Source organism: Macrotis lagotis, chromosome X (assembly GCF_037893015.1).
Source record: "Macrotis lagotis isolate mMagLag1 chromosome X, bilby.v1.9.chrom.fasta, whole genome shotgun sequence".
Classification (NCBI taxonomy): Eukaryota; Metazoa; Chordata; class Mammalia; order Peramelemorphia; family Peramelidae; genus Macrotis; species Macrotis lagotis.
The window spans coordinates 655,446,336-655,471,843 of record NC_133666.1 but is presented as its reverse complement, the minus strand read 5'-3'; the positions used below and the strand labels follow the sequence as shown (position 1 = coordinate 655,471,843).

The following is a 25,508-nucleotide window of genomic DNA, read 5'->3' as shown; positions in this document are numbered from 1 at the left end:
TTGAAGCCTGACACATGAAAGAAACTTAATAAAATTCCCCTCCACTCTTCTTCTGAGGTGAGAATCTTGCTTCATATTTCACTGGAAAAAAAAGTTATGGTCATTCCCCAAGGGCTCTCTCTTCTCCCCTTCTCCTATCACGTACCTTCACTCACCATCTCTTCTTTCAGCCTTGCCACTCAAGAAATAGCTCTTTTCCACCTATGAAAAATGGGCAATTTATTGCCCATTTATTGTCCCAGAGAGCTGTTACCTAGAGTAAGGATGGAACATTGGACTCAATTAATAGTTCTGTGCTTCAGTTTCTTTATAACAGGGGTATAAAAATAGCACCTATCTCCCAAGTTGGTTGTGAGGATGAGATGCACTGTACAAGTGATCCCATTCCATTGTCTTCTCCATCAAAATGCCCCTTATAATATCCCAACTCTTATATTATCTTTTAATTTCTCCCTTTTTATTGGCTATTTCCCTGCTGCCTATAAACTTACCCATATCTCCTTCATCCTCAAAAACTGAATTGATCCTTCCACTCCCACCAATTATTATTCTATATTTCTCCTTTCTTCTGAGGCAAATGTTCTGAAGATCATTTATGATTAGACTTCTTAAATTCACTCTGTCCAAAACAACTCATTCTCTTCCCTGTCTTTCATACTTCCCTACTCACTGATGAGAAAACTATCTTTCTCCCATTCACTAGGGTGCCCAACCTATTGTCATCCTCAACTTCTCACTCATTATTCACAGAGCTGTGGTTTCTATCTTGAAAACACCTCTCACTCATAATCCCTTCTCTCCTCTGACACCACGACCACCTTGGTTTGGGACCTTACCTCTGGACTATTACAATAAATTTCCTATGAGCTGGTTTCCTATGAGTTGAAACCCTACCCAATCCAGTGCATATTCTACTTGGTCTATAATCAATCTTCCTAAATTGCAGGTCTGACCATGTCACCCCCACTCCATTCAGGAAATTCCAGTGTTTCCTTATCACTACCAGGATCAAATATTCAATACTGTTTAATTGCTAAAGCCCTTCATAACCTGGCCCCTTCTTCCCATTTTTCCAGTCTTCTTACCCTTAACAGTCCCTTGATGTACTCTCTAATACAGTTCTTCCTAGCCTAAGCTACTCTACCCCATTTTCCAACTGCATGCATTTTCACTGATTCTCCTGCCTCACCCTTATCTCTAGCTTTCCTTCAAGACTTAGCCAAATCCTCACCTTTTGAAAATACTCTTTTCCAGTCTTTTTTAATGCTAGCTCTCTAGTTCTATTGACTACCTCTGATTTGTCTGGCATCTCTCTCGTCTGTATAGAGTTCCTTGCATGCAGTCTCATCCTTAGGAGCGAGGTACTTGAAAGGAAGGCCTTTCTTTGACTCTCCAGCTCTTTATATAATGCCCTGACTTGATTAAGAGGGAGTTGAAGAAGCCTAGTAAAGAGAACATATAATCAAGGAGCTTGTAGCTCTCCTAAAACCCTCAGGGCAGGAGTATTTCTAGCCTGATAGAAGAAAGGTGGCAATGAATAGTAGATATGATCAGGAATCTTTGACCTATTCTAATTGTGTGAATAATAGATAAATAATAGCTAGACTTCTCATTCTCACAACCAACCTGGGAGGTAGGTGCTATTTTATGCCCATTTTACAAATGAGAAAACTGAGGCACAGACCAGTTAAATGACTCTGGTGTGCCACCAGTACCAAAGTTAACAACTCTCTGGAACAGTGAGAGGAAAATTGTCCACTTTCATAGGTGGAGACAGTCTCCCTTACATCAATATAAGTATGTTTGCACCCCACCCAGCCCCCTAACATCTCTAAAATAATGATTTATGGGATTTAGAACTGGGTGATATCTTCAAGATCGTCTGATCCAAACCTCTCATTTTTCAGATGAGAAAATTGCATTCTGGAGAGGAGAACAGAACTGCCAACAGGTAATGTAGCTAGCAATATGCTGAAGCCAGTCCCAGTTCAGTGTTTCTACTCCCTTGCCACTGAATTACTGTAAACATGTTGGGTATGGATGCAACACATAGTGACTTGCTATCAAACAGCCAATTCAATTCTCTAGAAACTCCTTTCCTTTGACTTCTCTTCTGGACTAACTGAACACAGGCTCATTCAAAAGTTCCCTCTCATTTTGGAAGGAGAACTAGAGATGCTAGGAGCATTCCATGTGTCCTTCAGTAAGGCATTCCTCTTTTCATGAAATTCTTTCCTCTTTATTTTGGATGAAGTTCCTTATATCCTTATATATCCTTATATTCCTTATATCACTGAGTCCAAGCTTACCTCAGAGAGATGTGGGCTTCCTCTCCCAGGGTTTTGGTTTTCTAACCTACTTCCCTGTACATTTTCATTATTTCCATATATTCCTCTAAGTAGACAAAGAACCAGTCTCAGAGTGGAGGACCCAGGTTTAAATCCTACCTCTGATTCATATTGGCTAGGTGACCTAGGGCAAGTCACTTACAACTCTTTAAATGACACAGAGCAGATCATGGTAGAAGGGAGAGAGTCAAGGAGGTCTTCCCCTTTTCAACAGAGGGTTCCCAAGGTTTACCCAAATGTCTGACCTGAGGACTTCTTAACTACTACCACATAACTGGAGACAGGTAGGCATGTTTTCATGTGAAGATGGAACCTGTTTTGTGATCCAGACTTGCAGACAGAAAAATCCTTTATCTGGAAAGAATAAATGATGTAGGCAGGGAGTCGCTGTGTGTGAATAATAGATCCACATCCAACCAAATTATTTTTCTAATAATTTTACTTCCTCTGAGCACTCAATTCCTAAGGTTCCTAATCAGGAAAATTGTGCCCATCCCCAGTTGATTTCTCCATCTCCAGGATGCGCCCTTTGACTCAGAAGCTTCTGGTAGGTGGGGATCAGGTGAACTCTGTGTCATACATCCAATGATCTGGTCCTCACCCTTGGGTGATGTTCCTTGACCATGTTTCTCTGCTTTAGACCTTCCCTGGAGATCAAACCACTAATGGAGTTTTCAGGGAGCCCTTTAACATGTTCAATGGAAGGGAATCAGAGACGAGGACAGGGAAGGTGCCACAATAACTCTCAGAAGAGGTGGGAGGAAGAGGGAACTCTCCTGAATCTCATCCCTTGGAGGATGGAGATCAGAATACTCCTGGGAGAAGGGGTTTCATTAACAGCAACAACAATTTAATAAAGTGGGTCATTTGTCCTATTCTTCCCTGGGCCCCCAGGACTTCAGTGAGTCAATAGGAGGTAGCTAGAAGCTCCAAGGCTTTGCTCTAGAATAAAGAAGGTTGATCTTTAATTCGAGGTCCCCAGAAATCTCAGACAGTAGCCCCTGACTTAGGCAGTAAGGGGTTGCAACAGAATTCGGGATGATGAGTCAGACATGAGGCTGCAATTGAGACCCAGGCCCACAGCCACTGGACTCAGAATTATTCTGGTCCATTGCTGCAGCCCAGTGGTCAAAGTCAGCACTTCACTCTCTGAGGTATAAGACTCTTGTAAGACCATGAGCTGCCATCGCCATCCTGAGGTCAATGACTATATCGCATTCAGACTCAGTCACACTGGCCTTCCATCTCCACCCCTGAGAATCTTTACTTTAGCTTTGTGGAGGTTGAATTAACTTGCCTAAAAATCAAGGAAACAAATTCTCCTGTGTAGCTGATGGAAATCTGCTTCATGGATTTAAAAACCACAGTAATAGTTCCTAGTTTGCAACACTAGTTCAGGGGAAGAGTTACTTCCATATCTTGTAATTGTATGACAGAAATTTGAGTGTCAAACTGAAACCTGAGGCTTCAAGAAGCCCCAGGGGTTCCACACAGCCTAAAGGGGGGCCAGATGGCTGGTTGGCAAGTGGGTTTGGGGTCCTATCTTATATTCCAATATATAGAAGGTTCAGAACCTCCAAGTTCTCAGGTATTTATTGAACAGCCACAATGGACAAGGCTCTGGCAATACACAAATGAAAGAAATAAAGAAGAAAAAGGCTTCCATTGTTTTGGGATGGAGAACAGAGTGGTAGAACAAGTAACCAGGTAAATTCAGACAAGATAATTTGAAGAGGGAAGGAGGGCATTAATATGGAGGCTGAGGGAAGGTTGGTTGTATATAGAAAGAAGTACCAGATCTAAGTCTGGAAGGAAGGAAGAAATTCTCAGAGATGGAGGTGAAGAGAGATCTCTCCAGGCCTGGAGGGCAGCCCATGCAAAAGCAAAGGTCTTTAGACCTTAGAAGAGCCTGAATGGAAGGGCAAAGTCTAGAGTCATCCACTGGAGTCCATCAGTTAAAGGCTTTCAAGAATTTGTATTTCATACTGGCCACTGAAGTTTTCTGAACTGAGTGGTGCCATGATCAAACCTGTATTTTAGGAAGGTTATATTGACAGTTATTGCAATGAATTGGAGAGTGCAAAGACTGGAAGAATAACTAGGAATTGTAAATAGTCCAAGTGAGAGATAATAGTTGCCTGACCCAGGATTATTAGTGGCAGGGTAAGGAGGAAGAAGACAGGTGAGAGAGGTGTTGATCAGGTGTTTTTTCAGTCATATCTGCCTCTTCATGACCCTATTTGGGGTTTTCTTGGTAAAGATACCAGAGTGGTTTGCCATTTCCTTCTCTGGGTCATCTTCCATGAGGCAAACAGGGGGAAGTGACTTGTCCAGGGCCATCCAGCTAGTAAGTATCTGAGGCCATATATGAACTCAGGTTGATGAGTCTTTCTAATTCCAGGCCCTTTCTAACTCTACTTTGCCACCTAGCTGCCCAAAAGAGGGCTTACACAGGTAGAATTGATGAAAGTTGGCAACGGTTTGGATATAGCAGGTTCAGGAAAGGACAAATTAAGGATGATGCTGGGTGGCTGGAAAACTAAATCCACAAATATCAGAATGTGATAGTGAAGTGAAAATAGGGTGTGAAAGAAAAGGATAATTATAACTTTGAGAGGCAGTATGGCAAGCAAGGTAGCTGGAGATCTTGCCTCCAGTAATAAGTTGACACTTCTAACTTGCAAAGTGCTTAACAGAAGGCAAGATTTGGGTGATGGTAATCCCTTCATGGCTGTGGTGGATGGCACATGTAGGTCATGGGAGTTAAGAGTCCTTGAGGTGCCATCAATCCTGATTTCCCCAGTATGGAGTCAGGAGTTGTGTATAAAAGGAAGACTATTAAGGAAAAGGAATGACCTGGGACCAGGTAGATTCACCCAAAGAAGGAAGAAATACCTACTCTATATCAGATTGTGCTATGCATTTTACAATTACGACTTTAGTTGGTCCTTACAACAACACTGTAAAAAGGTGATACTATTTTCATTTTACTGATGAGGAAATTGAGGCAAAGGTTAAATGATTCCCCCAGTTAAATAACTAGTGTCTCAGGCTGGATTCACATTCAGATCTGATTCCCCACCCCCACCCCCCTCCATCTACTGCATCTTGTAGATAACTCTCCCCAGCCAGCCTCATCTGGCACTCCTCCCTTCCAGACGTTATCCTCTGGACAAACTAGACTATTTTCTGTCCTCATCTCAGCCCATTAGGGGCTCCTAGTTATGGCATCCTCCCCACCTGAAATACTCCTAACCCCTGTTGATGGTTAAATATCACTTGTCCTTCAACACCAGGCCTAGAATTCCATCTCTTCCTTGAGACTACCTTGGGGAATTCCATTCACCTCTGGTCCTTGAGTCAGATGGTCTCCAAGGTCTCTTCCAGGTCTTTTTTTTTTAAGTTTTTGCAAGACAATGGGGTTAAGTGGCTTGCCCAAGGCCACACAGCTAGGTAATTATTAAGTGTCTGAGGTCGGATTTGAACTCAGGTGCTCCTGACTCCAGGGCCAGTGCTCTATCCACTATGCCACCTAGCCGCCCCTCTCTTCCAGCTCTAAATGGAGTCCTGCCCACACTGGGAAGCAAGATTTTTGTTGCCTGAGCTTCAGAGAGCACGACCCAGCTTGCAGCTCTCTCTCTTTCCAAGTCCTTTCAGATCCCTCTCCCCAGTTTAGAATGTAAGCTACTGGAGAGTAGGCACAGTGCCATTTTTATTGTATGTTTGCATTATTTGTATTTATTTGTATTAGTATAGTGCTTTGTCCACCTGTCTGCACTTGTCTTATGTTCCTAGGTTTCATTCTCAATGTTTCATTGCATAATATTGTGTATCCACTCTTCTCAACTGGGAAGTCCATGAGGGCAGTAATCATGTTTTAATTTTAATTATCTGGGTTGTCTCCCCCCACACCTAGCATAGTTCTTAATGGTGTTCAACCAAACAGTAAGCATTTGTGGGTACCCACCTAGAAGGCACCAGGCACTAAACATGAAGCTCTAGGCTAATGCTTCTCTAATTTACCTATCCTGCAGACTCCAAACTTTCTGTTGACATTCAGTCTAGCATTCCCAACTTTCTTTCAAATGTCTCCTATTGGTTGTCCAATAGATGTCTTAAACTCAACTTATCCAAAACAATTCATTTTCTTTCCCCTTAGGCCCTCGCCATCTTTCCAGGCCCTCTGACTCATAGCCTGCAAGTCATCCTAGATTTCTCACTATCTTTCAAAGCCCGCCCCCATCTGTATCCAAGGTCTGTTATTTAACCTCTACAGTGGTTCTTAGATGTCTCCTCTCCTCTGACATTGTCATCCTTCTAGTACAGGCCCCCATCACCTCACACCTGGACTACTGCAATGGGGGGGGGGGGCAAATCACCTGACTTAAGTATCTCCTCACTCCAACCCCAATTAAAGTGATTTTTAAAAAAAAATTTGGTTTTTGCAAGGCAATGGGGTTAAGTGACTTGCCCAAGATCACACAGCTAGGTAATTAGTGTCTGAGGCCACATTTGAACTCAGGTCCTCCTGACTCCAGGACTGGTGCTCTATCCACTGCACCATGTAGCTGTCCCTAAAGTGATTTTTCTAAGGCACAAGTCTGCCCATTTCCCCCTGTCTCCTCTCCTATTCGCATCAAACTCAACTCACCCCACCATACACATACTCTCAATAAACCCCAATGGTTTCTTGTTGCTATCATAAACATAAAATGTTCTGTTTGTCATTCAAAGCTCTTCATAACCTGGCCCCCTCCTACCTTCCCATTCTTCTTAAACCTTACTCTTCAACCCCAGTGACACTGACCTCCTGATTGCACCATGATTAAGACCCTCCATCTCTTGGCTCTGGGCATTTTCTCTGGCTGTCCCCCATTTCTGAAACATCTCCTTCTTCAATGTAACCTTGCTTGACTTCCTAACTAAAATTCCATCTTATACTGGAAAGTCTTCCTACCCCCCCCCCCCTTGATTCTGGTACCTTTCCTCTGTTATTTACTTTTTATCTTACATAGTTTACTTTGTCTGTATTTGCTTCTCTTCCATTAGGATGTAAGATCCTTGAAGCAGGCACTGTCTTTTGCCTCCTTTTGTAACTCTGTCATAGGGTCTAACACATAGAGGCTAGTCTCATCTAGATGTTCATAGGCTGTAGGAGACATCACAGCAAGTACAGGTTTCCTTCAAGACAGGACTCCTTTGAGGCTTTTCCTAGATAACTCAACCCTCTGCTAAGTGGGGCCTCTTCTCAGTCCCACTTTTAGGGTGAGAGGATTGGAAAAGAATTCTCAAATATTTATGAGACACCCACTGTGATGGTGCATGTCATGACTATGATGATGTGCAGAGGTCTGGTACTTTTACTGTGGGTACAAGACAAAAGTAACAGCCTCTAACCTCAGAAGTGAAATTCTATTGGGGAGATAACAATCCCTAAGACAGATGAATATATACAGAATTTGAGGAGGAAGGGCAGCTTCTCATGAACCAAGAGCTGAACCTTGAAAGAGGTGGCAATGAGGAGGAAGTGTCTTCTAGTCACAGCCAGGGTGGTGGGATAAGCTCAAGGATAGCACATTGGCCAGTGCTGCTAGAGAACAGTGTACATGAAGGAAAACAACATGAAAAAGAACAGGGAATGGTGAGGAAGAAGCACAGAATGAAGGGCTTTAATGCCAGGTTGAGTAAGCTGAATAATGTTTGTCCTTCATGTTCAGAGAAAGACCACAACATCAGGGAGGTGATATCATGACAAGTACATGAATTAGACAGGAGTTAGGAGGTGCTGTGCTAAATCACCGGCCTCACTTTCTCCTCCAGAGCCCTCTGGGTTCAGTGATCAGATATGAATCAGGATGGCTGGAGACGGCCCTGGATGTGAGGAAATCAGGATTGAATGACTTGCCCAAGGTCACACAGTTAGTAAGCGGCAAGTGTCTGAAACCAGGTTCGAACTCTTGTCCTCCTGAATCCAAGACCGGTGTGCTCTATCCACTGCACCACCTAACTGTCCTCTAGGAGTAAGCCTAAGAGTAACAGGGAACCACCAACAATTCAGTTTAAAATAAAATTAGTCATGAGATCCAAGAAAAAATGTTTAAACTATGAATCGAGTACCCCACCCCACCCTCACTCCTTCCCCTTATGGAGTTTAATTTGGGTGATTTTCTTTCAAAGCCATAACAAAATTACCTCAGGGAATCCCAAGAATGGGACATTGTTTTTTAATGCTTTAAAGATGGCTTCATGGTAGAAGGTAATTTTCCCCAAGTCCCAAATTTAGTTTACACTTGAAAACTGCTCTCTTCTCTTAACAGTCTCTCTCTCCCTCCTTTTTTCTCTCACACATATATACACACACACATTCTCATTCATAGACTTAACCCATATGCTCACACATACACATACACATTCTCATTCATAGACTCATCCACATAACAAACATACCCACTTGCACACACACACACACACACACACACACACACACTCATATTTCTACATTTTTACTATAGGATTTGGAGTTGGAAGGGCTCTTAAAAACCACCTTATCCAATTCCCTTGGTTGAAGAAATGAGCCAGGGGCAATGGGTTTAGGGTCAGACAACTGGCATTCTTCCTATTTTAAGGACTCCTGGGGCCATATCAAGCAGCCCCTCCTCCCACATTCAGACAGAACCACTGTCCTAGGACACAATGGCAGCTCCAGGGTCAGGGAGTTGCTCCAATTTCTTTCAGCCCCACTGGGCCCTTAATATTCTTCTCTTTTTATGCCCACATTTCTCTTCCAGCTTCTGAAAGAGAAGAGGAGAATAACAAGGGAAGGGTTGGGGACCAGAGATACATGGGGAGGGCAGACAAGCCACCAGAGTATAGAGCCTTCTCTGTCCCTAGTGCATTAACACATTGAAAAACAGGCACTGTACACAAACCTTTGGGGAAAAAACCTACCAAGATTTAAAACAGATTTGAAACAGTGAGACAATAAGACCATCATCATTACAACCAAACATTTATTCAACTAAATATTAATTGTTCTATGTACAAGGCCTTGTATGAACTCTTCAGGGTTCAGTCAGTGAGGCCTAACCAGGGGGCTATACCCCCAGGTTCCCCACTCCCTTTTTACCTTACTGGTCTTGGGCAGGACCTAGGTTACTGTCACTTGGAAAGCAACAGTCTAGGCCAGTCCAGACCATATTCTGCTCTCCTTAACCTCCCACATAGCAGGGACTAGCAAGCAGGGACCCACTGGTTGTCCCTGGAACTCTTTCTCCAAGGCACAGTCTTTGCACTAGATGCTCACCAAATATCTGGGAGGATGAATAAAAAGTCCAAGCATCCAAGAGATCCACATCAGAAGGCCTAGGAAACAGCGACGCCATGGCAGGACAGGACCCAAGGCTCCTCAGGATAAGGACCTGGGGGGGGTCCCCTTGTGGTTAGTCAGTTTAGGCCATGGGGTCAGAGAAGGAACTCATTTAAAGGCACAGTTGCCTCTGATGCCTCTCTGGATGACCATGCCCTTTCACCCTACTCAGCCTATTCCTACAAGAGAAAACAGCAACAATCACTAAAGCTGACATTTGAGAGCGTTTTACAACTTAAAAGAGTAGCTGAGGTATATTAGCTCACTTTATTATCCAAACTAAACTGCAACCTACCTTGTTGAGTGCCACCCAACTATGAAGGGGTAGAGCAGAGAGGCGGAGCTACTTCTGACAGCAAGTCCAGGGCCAGCTGGACTTTGCCCCAGTGCCTCTCCATCAGGACTGGAATGAGAGCAAACCCAATTTCATTCGCTTCACAGTTCAGAGATTTAGGATTGGAAGGAAACTCTGAAGCCGTCTTATCTGCCTGCTCATTTCATAGGTGGGGAATCTGAAGTCAGGGAAAAAGAGTGATGCTCCAGGTCTCAAACTGAGGCCCAGGGCTCAAACCCAGTTCTTTTCCACTGTACCAGACTGTCCTTCCTACAAAAGAGCATTTGAAGAATACACAAAAAACAACAACAAAAACCATTACTTGTATTACTGTCAGACCCTGCATAAACTGAGGGGACCAGTCAGTGGGATATGATCAAGGGGCTGCTCTACCCACTTCCCTACTTTTTCTTTATTGGTCTTAGTTAGGCAGGTGTTGCCTTCCCATGCAATAATATTTGAAGGGAAAAAAGGCAAAGCTTCTTTTTAGACAAAGCAGAGCAAGCTCAGAAGCTAAAGCTACAGCTTTTTGCGATAATACAATAAGCTAATAGAATTCAGAACAAATCCTCCAATAGAGGTCTTTAGGTACAAATTTGCTGCTAAGCACGATGGCTAATCACTACAACAGCAAAGTCAGCAACACACAAAACACAGAAAGTTTCTGTCTTGGAAAAATCATAGTGGGCTTTCTACTTAAAACCAGTTAAATTAAAGAGTGACTTAAGAATCTCAGCTTGCAAACAGAGCTGATAAATACAGCATGACTGGGAGAGAGAGCCTATCAGAAGGCTCTCATAGATGAGACTTGTCTGGACATGGGTGGGGATAGTCCAGGTGAACAGGTCTCTGATCGAAGGCAGCAACTACAACTGGTCCTGGGCAGAAATGCCCAAGGGAATGGAGAAAGAATCACCTTCTCAGAGTTGTAAAGGACCTCACAGGACAAACTTAGTCTAACCTCTAAACTTCAAAAGGAATCCCCTCTACAATATCTCCAACAAGCAGCCAGCCAGTCTCCATCATCTCCAGTGAGGAAGAATCCACTCTCACCTCAGGCAGCCCATTCTATAGTTCTCATTGTTTGGAAGTTCATCCTCACCTAGAGCCTGAATCTGTCCCTGAAACTCTCACTGCTTCATTGTTCTGCCTTCAGAATCCAACAAACAATGCTAAATATCAGTCACAGAATCAAGGCCAGGAAGAATTGGTCAGGGAAACAAGAGAATGGGGCCAAAAGGCATCTATGCATCCTAGCTGGCACTGGCTGAACAAAGGTCGGTCCAGGGCTGGCCCTAGCAATCTCATCTTGGCCAATGTGAAAGTTTTAAAGGGACAAGTCCACCAAGGTTGCTTGGGCTCTCCAGTTTTTAGTGAACATGCCTCTTAAGGTGATTTACATCCTCCAGAAGAGACATCCAGAAGTGAAATGTGGAAGCAGGAGGAGCAAAGAAAACAAGAAATGAGATCTCTCAGCAAAGGATGAATTGAAGGATGACAGAGAGAAAATTGAGGTATCTTAAGAGGAAATTACAGTTTAAAACCCTCACTTTATAAGTGAGAAACTGAGGGGTTAAATGACTTACCTAAGGTCACATGGATAGTGACCAAGCCCGGACTTAAGCCCTTGGTCCTCACACTCTATACAGCGCTCTTTCCACTGCTCCACCTTATTTGCCAAGGATTTCTGCTTCAGAAAGGAGTTCCTGCTTTGGGTAAAAGTAGAGCTAGGCAAAACCTAAGGTCTCCTTAGGATTCTAGGAGAGCACACCCCCTGAAGCTCACTTAAGATTCCAGAATAAATGCCATCAAAGAGATCCTGGAACCTCTTACTGGTTCTGTTGATTCAGTCCTGATATGTTTCCTTGGATTGGGCAAAAGATTAAAAAAAAATCCTTTCCAGTCCATTCTGGAGATGTTCTTCTGTTCTCTGACACCCGAACTCAAGTCCCCTCAGATTGGGGCCAAAAGGCCAGGATTACAGTTACTCTAACCAATTAATGCTGTCTTCTTCTTCTTTTTTTTTTTTTTTTAGGTTTTTGCAAGGCAAACGGGGTTAAGTGGCTTGCCCAAGGCCACACAGCTAGGTAATTATTAAGTGTCTGAGACCGGATTTGAACCCAGGTGCTCCTGACTCCAGGGCCGGTGCTTTATCCACTATGCCACCTAGCCGCCCCTAATGCTGTCTTCTTAAAGATTTAAAGAAAAAATCTGAGTTGGGTAGTTGCATTTCTACTGATTACATTCCTAGAGACTCCTTACAAAACTATTTTGAAGGAATTTAAAAGACTAGAATCTTTTGATTATAATCAATGAATCAAGAGAAGCCAAAACAGATGGCCCTAGACTTAGGGCTATGAGCAAAATAAGGCACCAAAAGTCTGACCTCCGTCAGCTTACCTTCTCTGAGGCAGGGTCTTCTCTACCTCTATTTGGTAGAGAAAAATCTCCTTTGGTCATTACTGGAAGTTTTCCAGACTGGAATCTCAAAGTTATTTTTCTTCTACATCTGGCTTTTTTTTGCTTACACAATTTTTACAAAACCACCTTTAAGAAGGCTGAGAGAGAATCCCAAATAAGAGAATCACAGTGTTGGGACTTCTACCTACTGCTCCTAATTCTGCTCTCTAGGACCAAGCCAACAAGCTGAATCACCTTTTCTGACTCAACTCGACAACAGCTATCATGTCCCCTTATCTAAGCTAGATCCAGTTCATTTCCTTCAATACTGGCACAACTTGCTTTCCTTAATATCCCTATCACCTTGCTCTACAATAAGTTCCAATTTGTCAAAGTTATTCCTAAAACTGACATTCACAAATTGAGCATAGAACTTTAGATGGGTTCTGCCCATAGCAGTAGTTAGTAAGACTATAACCTCATTCATTTTGGACACTGTACCTCTCAACATAGTGTAAGGACATGGATTAATTTAAGAAATGAGGGAAAGAACATAAGAAGCAAAAAAGTGTAAGAAGTAAGGGTGAATTTGGAATCAGCTCTGAATTATTCTATCAGCTAATTCAGTAATATCAAAGATGACAAAAAGGGAAACCAGGACAGCTTAAAACCTAGAGGAAAAAACAAAAGACTCCCTTGGATTCTGAAATCAGCCTGACCTAGGGAATTGAGTTTCAAAGAAACCAAGGAGAGGTTTTTGGTTTTTTTTTTACAGAGTAAGACAATTTGTTGTTACCAAAGCCATCCCCAGGGTATGATAAATACGTGGGAATAAAACCAAGGGAAATAATTGTTAACTATAATCCCACTGATTGTTTCCAGTTCTAAGTGAGGAAATCACCATTTAACTACTTATCAACTCACATTTGAGTTATAAGCCAATAATTGAGCAGGGTTGAGTTTGACAGGGATAAAGAACTGGCCCCTAAAGTAGGGAGGTCTACATAGGTGGTCTTTGGAAAAAGTGCTTTGTTAACTGTAAAGTACTGATATTATGATGGTGCCAGGATGGGGGAATAGGCCCTAATTACAAACTTGAAAACTGGCTAAAACATAAGAACTAAAGCAAAGGAAACAATGTTGAAAAGAAACCATGACTAAGGGAGAAAAACAAGGACTGTATCCCTCCTGGCCTCGTGGCACTTTTTCAACAAGCCTGGTGATGCTGTGAATTCCTTACTCAGAAGAGACAGGATATGGGGAAAAGAACATTGGATCTTAAGTCACAGGGCCTTATTTGAATTCCAACTGCTACTTATCACCTACATGACTCCAAAAGGGTTCTTTTCCTCTTCTAGACTGTTTTGTCACCACTAGCATGAGCTACTTGGACTAGATGTTCTCTAGATCTATAATTCTTTGATGCTGCCAAAAATGCTCCTTTAGTTACTAATACTTGATTCAAGATTTAAGTAAAAGAGGCCCCTGAGGAGAGAAGACAAGAGTGGACAGGAACAGGAAAAGGAAGGGAGGGCCTCTTCACCTATTTCCCCATGTAGCCCAAAGTCCACATTGCTTTCAGTTCACCTCCTCTGATCCTGTGCCAATTCCAAAGAAGTAAAAGCCTTTGCTTTGGAGTCCAAGAGGGCTAAAATCTGTGGGCCCCTTGGTCCACAGCCTGGAGGTAATTTCACCCACTACGTCACAGCTCATCCTCCCAAGAAAAACAGACTGCAAAGTAAATCTTGGGAATGGAGTGTAATTTGACTTTCCATACTAAAATGCCCTGAGGAAAGGGAATTCTGGATGAGAGGAGGAAGGAAAGCTGTAATTCTGGAATGTAATACATTGTGGATGAGTGGAGGTTACAGTGAAGGTCTCTGAGTAGACAGAAGGCAGCACAGAGCACAAGAACCCCTGGAATACAGAAAACAGAATGCCAAGAAACCAAAGAAGGCATCTCTCACTACTCCTACCACTGTATGGAGAGAAAAAGGAAACAAGTTTCTTTAGATCCACAACAACTTTCTATCTTCCTTATTCCTAAACTAGGGGTCCTGCCTCAACCCCTCCATCTCCTGGATCCAGTGCCAGACCCTAATTGAAAAAAAATCTAACTCATTCTCCACTGGCCCACCTACCCCTAGGAACTGGTTTCAAGGTGAAATATACAGGAATCTGAAGTGATTTCACAGGGATATGCCCACCACTAGTTTGGGAACACCAAAAGTAACAAGGTACTTTTAAAATATGCATTTATCTTAGCAGGCCTATCTTTTATCCCTTTACTTAGTTATTGCCCCAGTTGTTCTAATACTAGAGTTGGAAACTTAATAAAGTTTCCTTCTTTTGTTAGTTGGAACTTCTACTTCTACAGATCTCCTAACAACGCTCCTTCCTGCTTCAATTTATGCAAATCTGGAGCTTGAAAGCAGGTGGTATACTACAGAGAAGAGAGAAATCTACTTTCTCTCAAACTCCCAAGCGGCAGATTATTATTATTTGACCCTGGGGTATTTAATAAGCGACAAGAGTGACTAAAGTTTTCCCCGTGTAAGATCCTACTCCCAGTTATTCATGAATTCTCTGATGCCTGAGAACAGCTGAACTACTCCTGAAGGCTTTCTTACACAGATCACATTTGTGGGGTTTCTCTCCAGTATGTATTCTCTGATGTTCAATAAGGCGTGTATGCTGATTGAAGGATATCCCACATTCATTACACTTATAAGGTTTCTTTCCAGTATGGATTTTCTGATGGTCAGTAAGGGATGAGTTCCGACCAAAGGCTTTCCCACATTCATCACACTTGAAAGGTTTCTCCCCACTATGAGTTTTCTGATGCCTTGTAAGGGACGAGTTACGGCTGAAGGCCTTTCCACAGTCCTTACATTTAAAAGGTGTCTCCCCACTATGAAACCTCAGGTGTATGATGAGGGAGGAGTTCTGACTGAAAGCCTTGTCACACTGATTACATTTATATGGTTTTTCTCCAGTATGAATTCGCAAATGTTGAGTAAGGGATGAGCTGTTGCCGAAAGCTTTCTCACAATGACTACATTTATAGGGTCTCTCTCCAGTATGAACTCTCTGATGTTCGTTGAGATGTGTTCTTTGAGTGAAGGCTTTCTCACATTTATTACATTTATAGGGTTTCTCTCCAGTATGAATTCTTTTATGTTCAGTTAGGCGAGTGCTCTGGTTGAAGGTCTTTTCACATATATCACATTTGAAGGTTCTTTCTCCTGTATGAATTCTCTGATGTTGAATAAGGGATGATTTGTGGCTGAAGTTTTTCTTACACACATCACATTTAAAGGGTTTCTCTCCAGTATGAGTCCTTTGATGTTCAGTAAGTAGTCCCCTCAGGGTAAAGGCTTTCTTACATTCACTACACTTGAAGGGTTTTCTTCCAGTATGAATTATTTGATGCTTAAAAAGGGATGAGTCCCGGATGAAAGCTTTATTACACTGATTACACTTAAAAGGTTTCTCACCAGTATGAACTCTCTTATGTAGATTGAAAAACGAGCGCCGCCTAAAGCTCTTCTTACATTCATAACATTTGTAGGGCTTCTCCCCAGTGTGGATTCTCAGATGTCGAGTAAGGGACGAATTGTAGATGAAAGTTTTCCCACATGCTTTACACTTGTAGCCCTTTTTCCCAGGAGGTATCCTACGAGACTTAAAAAGGTTTGAGTAGTAACTGCGAGTCTTCGGCCTAACCTTGAAATTAGGTTTCTTCTCTGGGGTCATCAATTTACTTCTAACTAGGTCTAAATACTGTTTGAGGCTCATTTTATGCTTACTATGTTTGTGGAGATTTGTTCCTGTAGCAACTTTCTTTTTTGTAACAAAGCCTGACCCTGGCCTGAAGTATTTCCTAAATATATTACATCTTGGTCTTGTCACCTTAGAAGTTTTTGCCTGTTCTATTGTTACTTGACTAGATTGTCTCTCTTGGTTGTCTTGCTGCTTTTCCAACCTGCCCTCTTCACATTTCCAGGATCCTCCTAATGTAGAGGCTAAGGGATCACCTCTTGGGATGCTTTCCTGAGATGAGTCTTTGAAATAAAGGCTCTGTTTTAGAGCTGATTCTTTTGTGACAAATTTGGTCTCAGAACCTAAAATAAATAAAAGATGTAAATGTCCCTCATGCATACAAAGAATTCATACATACAGTAATTCTTCATCATTTAGTACTGTTTTTTTCTGAGGGTCATGAGAACAAGAAAACAACGAATAAAGGCTAACTAATTTTATGTCTTTCTTCTCTAGGTACTCTGACTCTTCTCAGGCTCCAGGTTATTCTTCATAATGCTTTTATGAGAGTTACAGTGTATTTTTCCTAGCATGTCCTAATGTCCTAGGACAAAGATATAGACTCTGGCTAAGAAGAAGGAGCAGCACTCTCTTGCTATTTTGGTAGGAAAGGTTGAAGGACAAAGCAGTACTCCTGCGCAGATCTCTTTCCTTTGGTCTTTCTCTCCTTCCCCAGCTCCTCCAGTGATTCTGTCTGCCCTCAAGTTCAGAGTCATTCTTTGTCAGCCTCTAGAACAAGGGTGTCCAACCTTTTAGCTGTACTGGGCCACAACACTCAACAAAATTTTGTCAAGAACTGCTTATAGAATTTACTATTTATTTATGACTATAATATACCTCATCTTACCAGTGGGTATAACAATAAAATGGAATAATATAAAAGTAATAAATAGAATAAAGTATAAAAATAAAATATAATTAGTATAATAATAAAACATTTAATTTCTAAACAAAAAATAAGAACATGCCATTTTTTTAATGTGAACATTGAGTTCGTTTTTTCAATCTTAGTGCATCTATATCAGGTTTGATAGAGGTGAAGCAATATAAAGAATATTTCAAGTTGTTCATCTGAAACTTTTGTTCTATTTTGACTTTTTGTATGCCTCATATGGAAAAAAATTGCTTATATATCTATCACAAACAGGGCATGTTCATGAAATGCTGGATATTTTTCTTTAGTAGGAATAACTTATGAAAGTTCAATAAAGACACTTGAATAAACTTTTAAGTTGCCTACCTGATTGCAAAACTATACATAATATTTGCAAGTTGGCAAGCAATGTTGATGTCAACTGAGAAGGGAGTAGCAAATATACTGAAATGCAGTTGGTGTTTTCTAAAATCTTGAAATCTATTCTCAAAGACCTGTGACAAAATAGCAATTAACGCTGCATATAATAAAGTTGTCTGTTGTAATTATATTAAGTCATATAATATCTTAAAATAAACAGCCTAATTCTTATTTGCATATCCATGTTAGTTAATGGTTAAGCTGGTCTGTGATGTTGCAATGATGGTGCATGTGCTCATAAGTTCCTTCATTTTTTAGTTTACGCTATTGGAATGCACCAGTAGGAGTGTTGGACACACCTACTCTAGAAGGTCCCAATATGGAAATTTGTTTTGCTTGACTATTATTTGTCAAAGGACTTTTTCTTTTTTTTTTCAGTGAAGGGAGGCAAAGTAGGAGGAAGAAAGGCCAGATTTGGGTTCAATGAAAAAAATTAATTTCAAGTTATTAAAAACTAAAAATACAAACAAAAATGAATATAGGGGTAAATCAAAGTTTTAGAACACAGGGTGTCCCAAAAGTCTTAGGATAATTCTAAGTTTTAAAATTTCAGAAGTATAAATATGCTATGAACTTAAAATTTTTTTTGAAATTGCTAATTGCTTACATTTTAAAATATTGGTTCTTATAAAAATCCCATATAACCACTGTCAATGTGAAATACACTTGAGCTAATTGACAAATTTTGTAAAAACTTCTCCGTTACTGCTGATCAGGCCGAAAGGAATATATTTGTAATCCTAGTCTTAAAATAACCCCTCAAAATGACATTTTAGTTCATACATACAGGATAGCTTTGATGTGACCCCACAAGAAAAAGTCTAATGTAGTCAGATAAGGTGACTGAAGCGGTCAAGCAAGTAGGCTCTCTGTACTGAAAGTGTCACAGATGCAGTGGATAATGACAGTGTGCCCCATCTTGTTAAAGTTAAAATTCAAAATTCACAAAACTAAGTATAAAAGAAACTTAATTAAATCGCAAATTTTTTGTGAGTCTGTTGCAGGCTAGGAGCAGGATTTTCCATGGGGATAGTATCTTTAAGGAAGCAGAACCCAGAGTTCCCATGGAAGGGTTAGCTTCAAAGAGGTGAAGTAAAAGTACTACCTCTGAACCTAGAGTGACTTATGAGAAATGGTAGAAAAATAATGGGTTGAGGTAAAAATAAGGGCACAGGCAGGAACTAATGTTTGACGGCCCAAGGCCTCCTTACTGTCTAAGGGGCTTCAAGGAAAGGTGAATGACCAACATTTCTCAGCTGAGAATGAGCCAGATCTTCTTTGCAATGATTCATTGGAGAACATTCATTGAGAATACTCACCTGCACCTCTAGAGACAGTCCTGCTCCGCATCCATGGTGCTTCCCCTCTCTCCAACTGGGCTATCAGTTCTGGCTTAGAAGTAAGAAGCCCTGCTCATGAAGAAAGAAATGGAAGGGCACAGAAATCCATCACAGATTGCAATCTTTGCCCCTTCCTCATCAAATATGCAAGGGATAGGAAAGGCAGAGAAGAATATAAGGGAGTCCTAGATGTACAAAGGGGAGCAGAGGCAGGAAACAGATCAGTGTTCATTTGAAAGCAAATGAGCTTGCTGGTCCTTCCTGTAAACCACAGCCTGGGAGAACAAAAGACAGGAGGAAAGGCAGGGCCTCTGAGGCAGTACAATGAATCTGCCAGGCTGTAGTACTTATGAGAACTTCAAGTTCCTTCACCCAGGAATGGGAGTAGAAGGAGATCCCTCACATCAGGTCACAGTGTCAGCTAAAGGTTTCAGAGGCCCTACAGTCTTTAATAAGGTAGGAGGCTGGGGCAGAGTCACAGCAAGGAAGGCTGTCCTTACCCACAGAGAGCATGTTCTCATAATTCTCCAGCATCACGTCTCTGTACAGCTCCATCTGGGCTGGCTGCAAATGCCACCATTCCTTTCGACTGAACATTATAGCCACATCCTTAAATGTCACGGAGTCCTAAAACACCCAAAACAAGCCTACTTACTAAGATCTAGCCTCTTCATAAGGACCTGGGACCCTCCACAAAGTAATGCCATTAATGATTGGCCCTGGCAACATAAGGAAAGAGTTCTAAGCATTTCAAGTCAGATAAGATCAACCCTCTGCTGTATCTCCTATTTTATAGAAGGCATGGCTCCAAGGGAACATCCAGGATTCTATAGGACTGAGATGGGGTGATCCTGCAGGGCTGAAGTCATGAGGTCAGCCTTACTCTGGAGATAGGGGAGAAAGACTGGGGAGACCCTAGTTTTGACTGCTACATTCTTTCCACCCAAAAAGAACCATTTGCCCCTGTCAGGATAGATATGAGAATTCCCACCCCAGTCTCTGCTCATGATTTTCTCCCCACCTAGAATCTCCTTCACCTTCATTTCTAGCTAACCTGGCTCCTACTATCCTTCAAATCAAGCTCCATTTGATTCTCTGACAACCAGAGAGTACTCTGGGTTGTACTAACTCATTTCTGCATATAAAAAAAAAAATACAAATAAGTCCTTAACTGTGAAAAACATATTCATCTGGTCTCTTCAATGAGAATGCAAGCTCCTCGATGGAATAACTATTTTTCTATTTTATTTTCTGTATCCCTCACAGGACCTAGAAGAGTTCTAGGTTCAAAAGAAGCCTGAACTATTTGTTGAATTCAATTTAACAAACTTATTAAATATCTAATATAATGTACTCAACAAAGTCAAAAGTAAAACAGTCTCCACCCTCCTGGAGTTTACATTCTACTAAATGAAGGGGGGAGAACACTAAACAAAGAGAAGAATACTTAGGGAAGACAAAAAACAAGTGAGGATCATGCTACATAATAAAATGCATTTACTACAATGGTGACAAACAAATGGTCCCTGGTACTCCTGAATGTACCCAAACCAGACATAACTGTAAGTTATTTAACAAAATAAATAAGTTATTTAACTTTATTATTTAAAAGTTATTTAACAAAATAAATAAAAATACAATATATACTAATCTACTAATATGGCCAACGTCTTAATTCTAGGACAAGGAAATGAAATAAATTTTCACCTGAAGAATGCAGGTTTTGCATGGCATTTCAAGAAAGAGCAAAGTTTCCTCACTCACCTGGGATTCATCTGGCAGGGACCTGGAAGCAGTTCCATCTTCTGCAGAGTGCTGATCCTGGGAAACAGCAGAGTCCTGAGAAGGTAAAACTGGAAAGAATGTGAACAAATGAGGAAACCAATCTGGCCTTACAGATCCAAAACTCTTAAGGTTAGAAGTTCCCCTAAACATATCTACAGAATAAGGACCAATGTCATTTAGCAACAGTCCCCACTCACCCCTAGAGGAAAGGAGTGAAGGGAAGAAGAAGAAAGATTGTGGAGTCATAAGGTCCAAGGGACACAGTTCTGCTCTAGGAAACAGGGTGCCCACATTAAACTCACAGTTCTGTCTCTAAATTTCTAAGTAATATGAAAGTCATAACTCAGTCTCTCTATAACAAAATTATCTTTTTTTGCAGAGAAAATATTTTTCAAATATTTCCTATCTTACCTAACATGTTGACTCGATGCACTGACCCAGCTATGGAAAAGAACTTCACAAATAGTAAAATAAACATTTTCCATCAGAAAAGCAGGATGGTTCACAGAAAGAGTAAATGGTGGGAAGAATGGGGCTCTTGACTTTGGCTTACCCAATTTGAAGAAATCATGACCATTTAAATGTTCTTTGACCCCTTCACTGGAGAATGACAGTTAAGATACATGATTTATCCATGAAGTACCTAAATAGGCAGTATTATGGAGACAAGTTCTAAGAATTTATGGACATAATTGCATAAATCTTCCGGGTAATCCCAAGCATTGTGCTGTCTCTCTATCTCTAAACAGAAAGGATGAACAAGAGAGAACCTTTCTACCTCCATGGTTTCCTTTCCTTCATGGGCTGCTATGGAAAGTCCAGAATCAACTTGGGGAAGATTGGGCTCAACCAAGTGATATGTGAGTCCTCTATCTTCTCATTCACTGACTTCAAGAGTAACCCCCTCCCCAAATGATCCTTTGCCCTATTCTGGCTTCAAATATAATTTCCTCTTAGGTCCTGGAAAGAATTTCTTCTCCTTCCATCCAACTGACAGTCTTACCATTGTCCTCAAACATCTGGCTCAAATCTTCCAAGAGGATCTCTACCTCCTCGCTGTTCTCCGAAGGCTGTGACTTCACCCAAGTCATGATCTCTCTGGGCAGGACAATCACATATTGGTCCAGCACCAGCATATCCAGATCATCCTCTTTGGCACAAGTCTCAGGATCCATCCACTGCAAACAGAGCTCTCGGATTTGGCTCAGCTCCTCCTCTTGGGGTGAAGCTACTCCAGGGCGCTGAAACCATCTCAAGTTCTGCTGAGAGACCACAGGGTCAACTGTGTCTCTTCCTCGGCTGGTTTCCTGCTCCCTAGGGTCCTCTGCTCTAGGGATTTTTTCTTGTTCACTCAGAGTTGTGATCTGAGGACTTGGGGAAGTGGTCATGGCCTCTTTCAAGGGGGCTGTCTCTCCAGCTTCTTTCCCCTCCATTGTAGTATTCATATCTCTATCTCCTTCAGACACAAGCTGAGCAGAACATTCTACTAAGGTGTCCTGTGGGGAGAAACAGAATCAACAGCAATCTGTCAATAATCATTTACTAAGTGTCTACTAGATGCCACACACTGGGCTAAGTGCTGGGACTACACCTTAGGCTGGGAAAAGCTCACAGTCTAAGGGGAAGAGGAGATGCAAACAACAAACAAGCTACATATAGGATCAATTGAAAATAATCAACAGAAGGGAGGCACTAGCATTAAGGGATCAGAAAAAGGCTTCCTGTAGAAGATAGAATTTTAGCAAGAATTTGAAGGAAGTCAGAGATGGGGGTCGACAGAGTTCCAGGAATGGGGAGCCAGCCAGGGGAAAAGCATGGAGTTGGAAGATGGAACATCAAGGACACCAGTGTCCTTGGATCACAGCTAAAGGGACATAGTTAAACAAATTATAATGTATGGCCATGAAAGATACCACATCAAGAGAACAGAGTAGAATGGAAAGAGGACTAGATCTTAAGTTATTAGACTCAAGTACACATCCTAGCTATGCTCCCTCTCCCTGGCTATGTGACCAGAATACCCGTAAGTCCTACAAGTTTTAAAAAATCCCAACGTTGGAAAGGTTTATCATCTTGGACATATTTACATAATATCTCTGGGCCTGCTTCCTCAGTAATAAATAAAAAAGTTAGATTAGATGAGGTCAGCAATCTCTCCCATATCTAAATCCCATGATCCCATGATCTTTTCAAATTGTGGAGGTGACTCTAGGTCCTGGATTTGTTGCCAACAAAATTCAAGGAACACAAATTCCTGAAGTTTGAGCATTGCTAAGTACATGAAGGATTAGGAGCTGTGATTTCCATCAGTGGTGAGAGTATCCACATTAGTGAAATAATATACAAAAGCACTTTGCAATCCTTAAAGCACCATGGAAATGTGGGCTATGATGAACAGACAAGTCCCTTTCTACAACAATATCTGAAGATTTTTCACCTTGGTAGCAGTCTTCAGAGCTTACAGTTAGTTACAACTTAGCATAACCTCAGAGATACCAGAGTCCTCTCCCACCACAATGAGGGACCAGAGGGGAACTTCAGTTGAGGTAATTTATGATTTTTAAAAAAATTTCAGGTTTTATTCCAGGTCTCTTAAGTCCTATAGGGAAAACTGTCCCCATACCACAGCATCTTGCCACAGTGGCAAATAAATCAATAAGGAAGAGAGATCAGTCAGCCAGTGGAGCTGCACAGGCAGCTATTAGGTGTACTGTAAAGAGCACAGGACTTGAAGTGAGAAGGTGCCACTTATTTGTGGGGACTTGAACCTTAGTGTTCTCATCAGTAAAATGAGGAAGTTGGATTAAAAAAATTTCTGTCCCTTTCTAGCTTAAATATATGATCCATAAAATAAAGCAGTTCTCTATGGCTCTGACCCAATAGCTGTTCACTCTCAATTCCTCCCTTTTGCTAAGGAGACTTTTTCTCTTCAAAGATTCATTGTTTTAGGGTCCAATAGGACCTTAAGATGTCATCTTGTCCAGCTCAAGCAGAGCTTTTCATGGTTCCAGAATCCTGTTCCTACAGTGCTCCCCCCCCCTTCACAAAGGACCCCCCCCCCCCCCCCCCCCCCCCCCCCCGCTCCAGGGTCCTCCCAGCCGGAGAAGTGAAGCCTTGAGATCCTCCCTTCCTCCCTCCAAGCACCGCAGTGCTGTTGCCCTCCAGTGACCGGGTCCTGAGGATCCTCCTTCCCAAGGCCCCAGCTCTAGATGCTTCCTCAGAGGTCTTGGGGTGTCAGAGTCACCTTGACCAAACACATCACCTCTGCTGCCCCCCACCCACGTGACTCCCTCTCTGGTCCCCCTACAGCCTTTGGCCAGACCCCTCAAGCTTCTTCCTTCTCCTTCCCCCAAAGGTTCCCCAGAGCCCCATCCCCCCATGCCTGTCCCTCCACAGGCCCCGCCCATCGACCACTCCCCCACAGGCCCCGCCCTCAGCCACTCCCCACATGCCCCGCCCCTCAGCCACTCCCCCACAGGCCCCGCCCCCAGCCATTCCCCCACACAGGCCCCGCCCCTCAGCCACTCCCACAGGCCCCGCCCTCAGCCATTCCCCCACAGGGCCCGCCCCAGCCACTCCCCCACAGGCCCCGCCCTCAGCCACTCCCCCACAGGCCCCGCCCCCAGTCCATTCCCCCACACAGGCCCCGCCCCTCAGCCACTCCCACAGGCCCCGCCCTCCAGTCACTCCCCCACAGGCCCCGCCCCTCAGCCATTCCCCCACAGGCCCCGCCCCAGCCATTCCCCCACAGGCCCCGCCCCCTCAGGCTCCTCAACCCTTCTCCCCAGCGGCCCCGCCCCCTCGGGGCTCTCCCCCAGCGGCCCCGCCCCCTCGGGGCTCCCCCCCAGGCGGCCCCCCACCCTCGGGTTCCTCAACCCTTCCCTCCCACGGCCCCGGCCCCCCAGGCCATTCCCCGGGGGTTCCGCCCCTCACGCCCCAGCGGCCCCGCCCCTCGACGCTTCCCCGGTCTCCGGCTCCCGCGGCCGCACTAACCCAGAAGCCCCGGGGCCGTCAGCCCCGCTCCCTCCTCTAGACCCCCAAGTACCTGGTGAAAGGCCCCTGCCAAGCTTGGTCACGCGCGGAACTCTCTCTCCGGACCCGGGAGCGGATCCCTAAATCTGTGCTATTCTAATGGCGGCTAAAATACGCGCGCATCCTTGGCCTGGAGACTGCGCCTGCGCCTGCGCGGAGTGGCCTGCTTTTCACAAGGAAACTACGACTCCCAGAATCCCTCGAGCTTCCCCGAGGAGCTGGAGGACCTGATTGGCTGCCAGGAGCCACACCCCAGATTTAAGCGCGAGGCCCGCGGTGGCCTAGGCGACGAAATGGGCCAAACTAGATTCCGTCACATTCCACCCTGCCCATCCAAGCTTTCCAGCTTTCCTTGGTGTCTGAATCTGGAAATCGCGATTTCATAGTCTTATACGACTTCAGGGTTTCCGGTACAAGAAGGTCCGGTTGGCCCCGCCCAGTCCAAGAAAAAGGAGGAGGAGGAGATCAATCAAAACCGCAGAGATGGGGGAGAGGTAATCGAGAACCAATCAGTACCTTGGGAGTCAGGGATTGATAGGGGAGGAGAAGCCGCGGGGCCAATCAGAGACTCCCAGGAAAGGGTGGGAAGAGAGAAGGAGCGGGAGGAGGAACCAATCAGCATCTCCTTAGTAGGACGTAAGCGATAAGTCTGCGCCGAAAACCGGGCTTCTCATTAATGATCCTCATCCTCTCCCCCGCCCCCCCAAATTTCTCCCTTCCGGCGCCCCTGGGCGTCCACCCCAAGTCCCTGCAGCCGGCGGCGCGGTCATCCTCGACTCCTCCCTCT

At 43.3% G+C, this 25,508-nt stretch overlaps 1 protein-coding gene across 6 annotated transcripts; it reads right to left on the bottom strand.

Moving 5' to 3' along the window:
* Nucleotides 1-5,457: 5,457 nt before the first annotated feature.
* On the bottom strand, nt 5,458-25,105 carry LOC141501281 (uncharacterized). 6 transcript variants are annotated; one of them, XR_012472197.1, is made up of 8 exons: nt 24,735-25,105; nt 21,693-22,185; nt 20,669-20,757; nt 19,405-19,531; nt 18,884-18,973; nt 9,652-16,572; nt 8,893-9,139; nt 5,459-8,374 (listed from the first exon to the last, which is right to left on the bottom strand). XR_012472197.1 is itself a non-coding variant. In XM_074205130.1 (6 exons), exons 2-6 carry the CDS (start codon nt 22,132-22,134, stop codon nt 15,020-15,022), a joined length of 2,301 nt encoding a protein of 766 aa, XP_074061231.1. In that variant the 5' UTR covers nt 22,135-22,185; nt 24,735-25,105; the 3' UTR covers nt 9,342-15,019. The 6 variants fall into 6 exon arrangements, 1 of the variants encoding a protein (XP_074061231.1); XR_012472195.1 differs by having other exon boundaries at nt 5,458-9,139; XR_012472196.1 differs by lacking the exons at nt 5,459-8,374; nt 8,893-9,139 and having other exon boundaries at nt 9,342-9,893; nt 10,010-16,572.
* Between the last annotated feature and the right edge of the window lie 403 nt (nt 25,106-25,508).

Bases quoted from the DNA above. Each gene is read 5' to 3' on its own strand.
- LOC141501281 (XM_074205130.1), bottom strand. From the start codon at position 22,134: ATGAATACTACAATGGAGGGGAAAGAAGCTGGAGAGACAGCCCCCTTG. The intron at 20,758-21,692 runs GTAAGACTGTCA...CATTCTTTCCAG, and splicing joins CCAGATGTTTGAGGACAATG to TTTTACCTTCTCAGGACTCT. The intron at 16,573-18,883 runs GTGAGTATTCTC...TATTTATTTTAG, and splicing joins GACTGTCTCTAGAGGTGCAG to GTTCTGAGACCAAATTTGTC.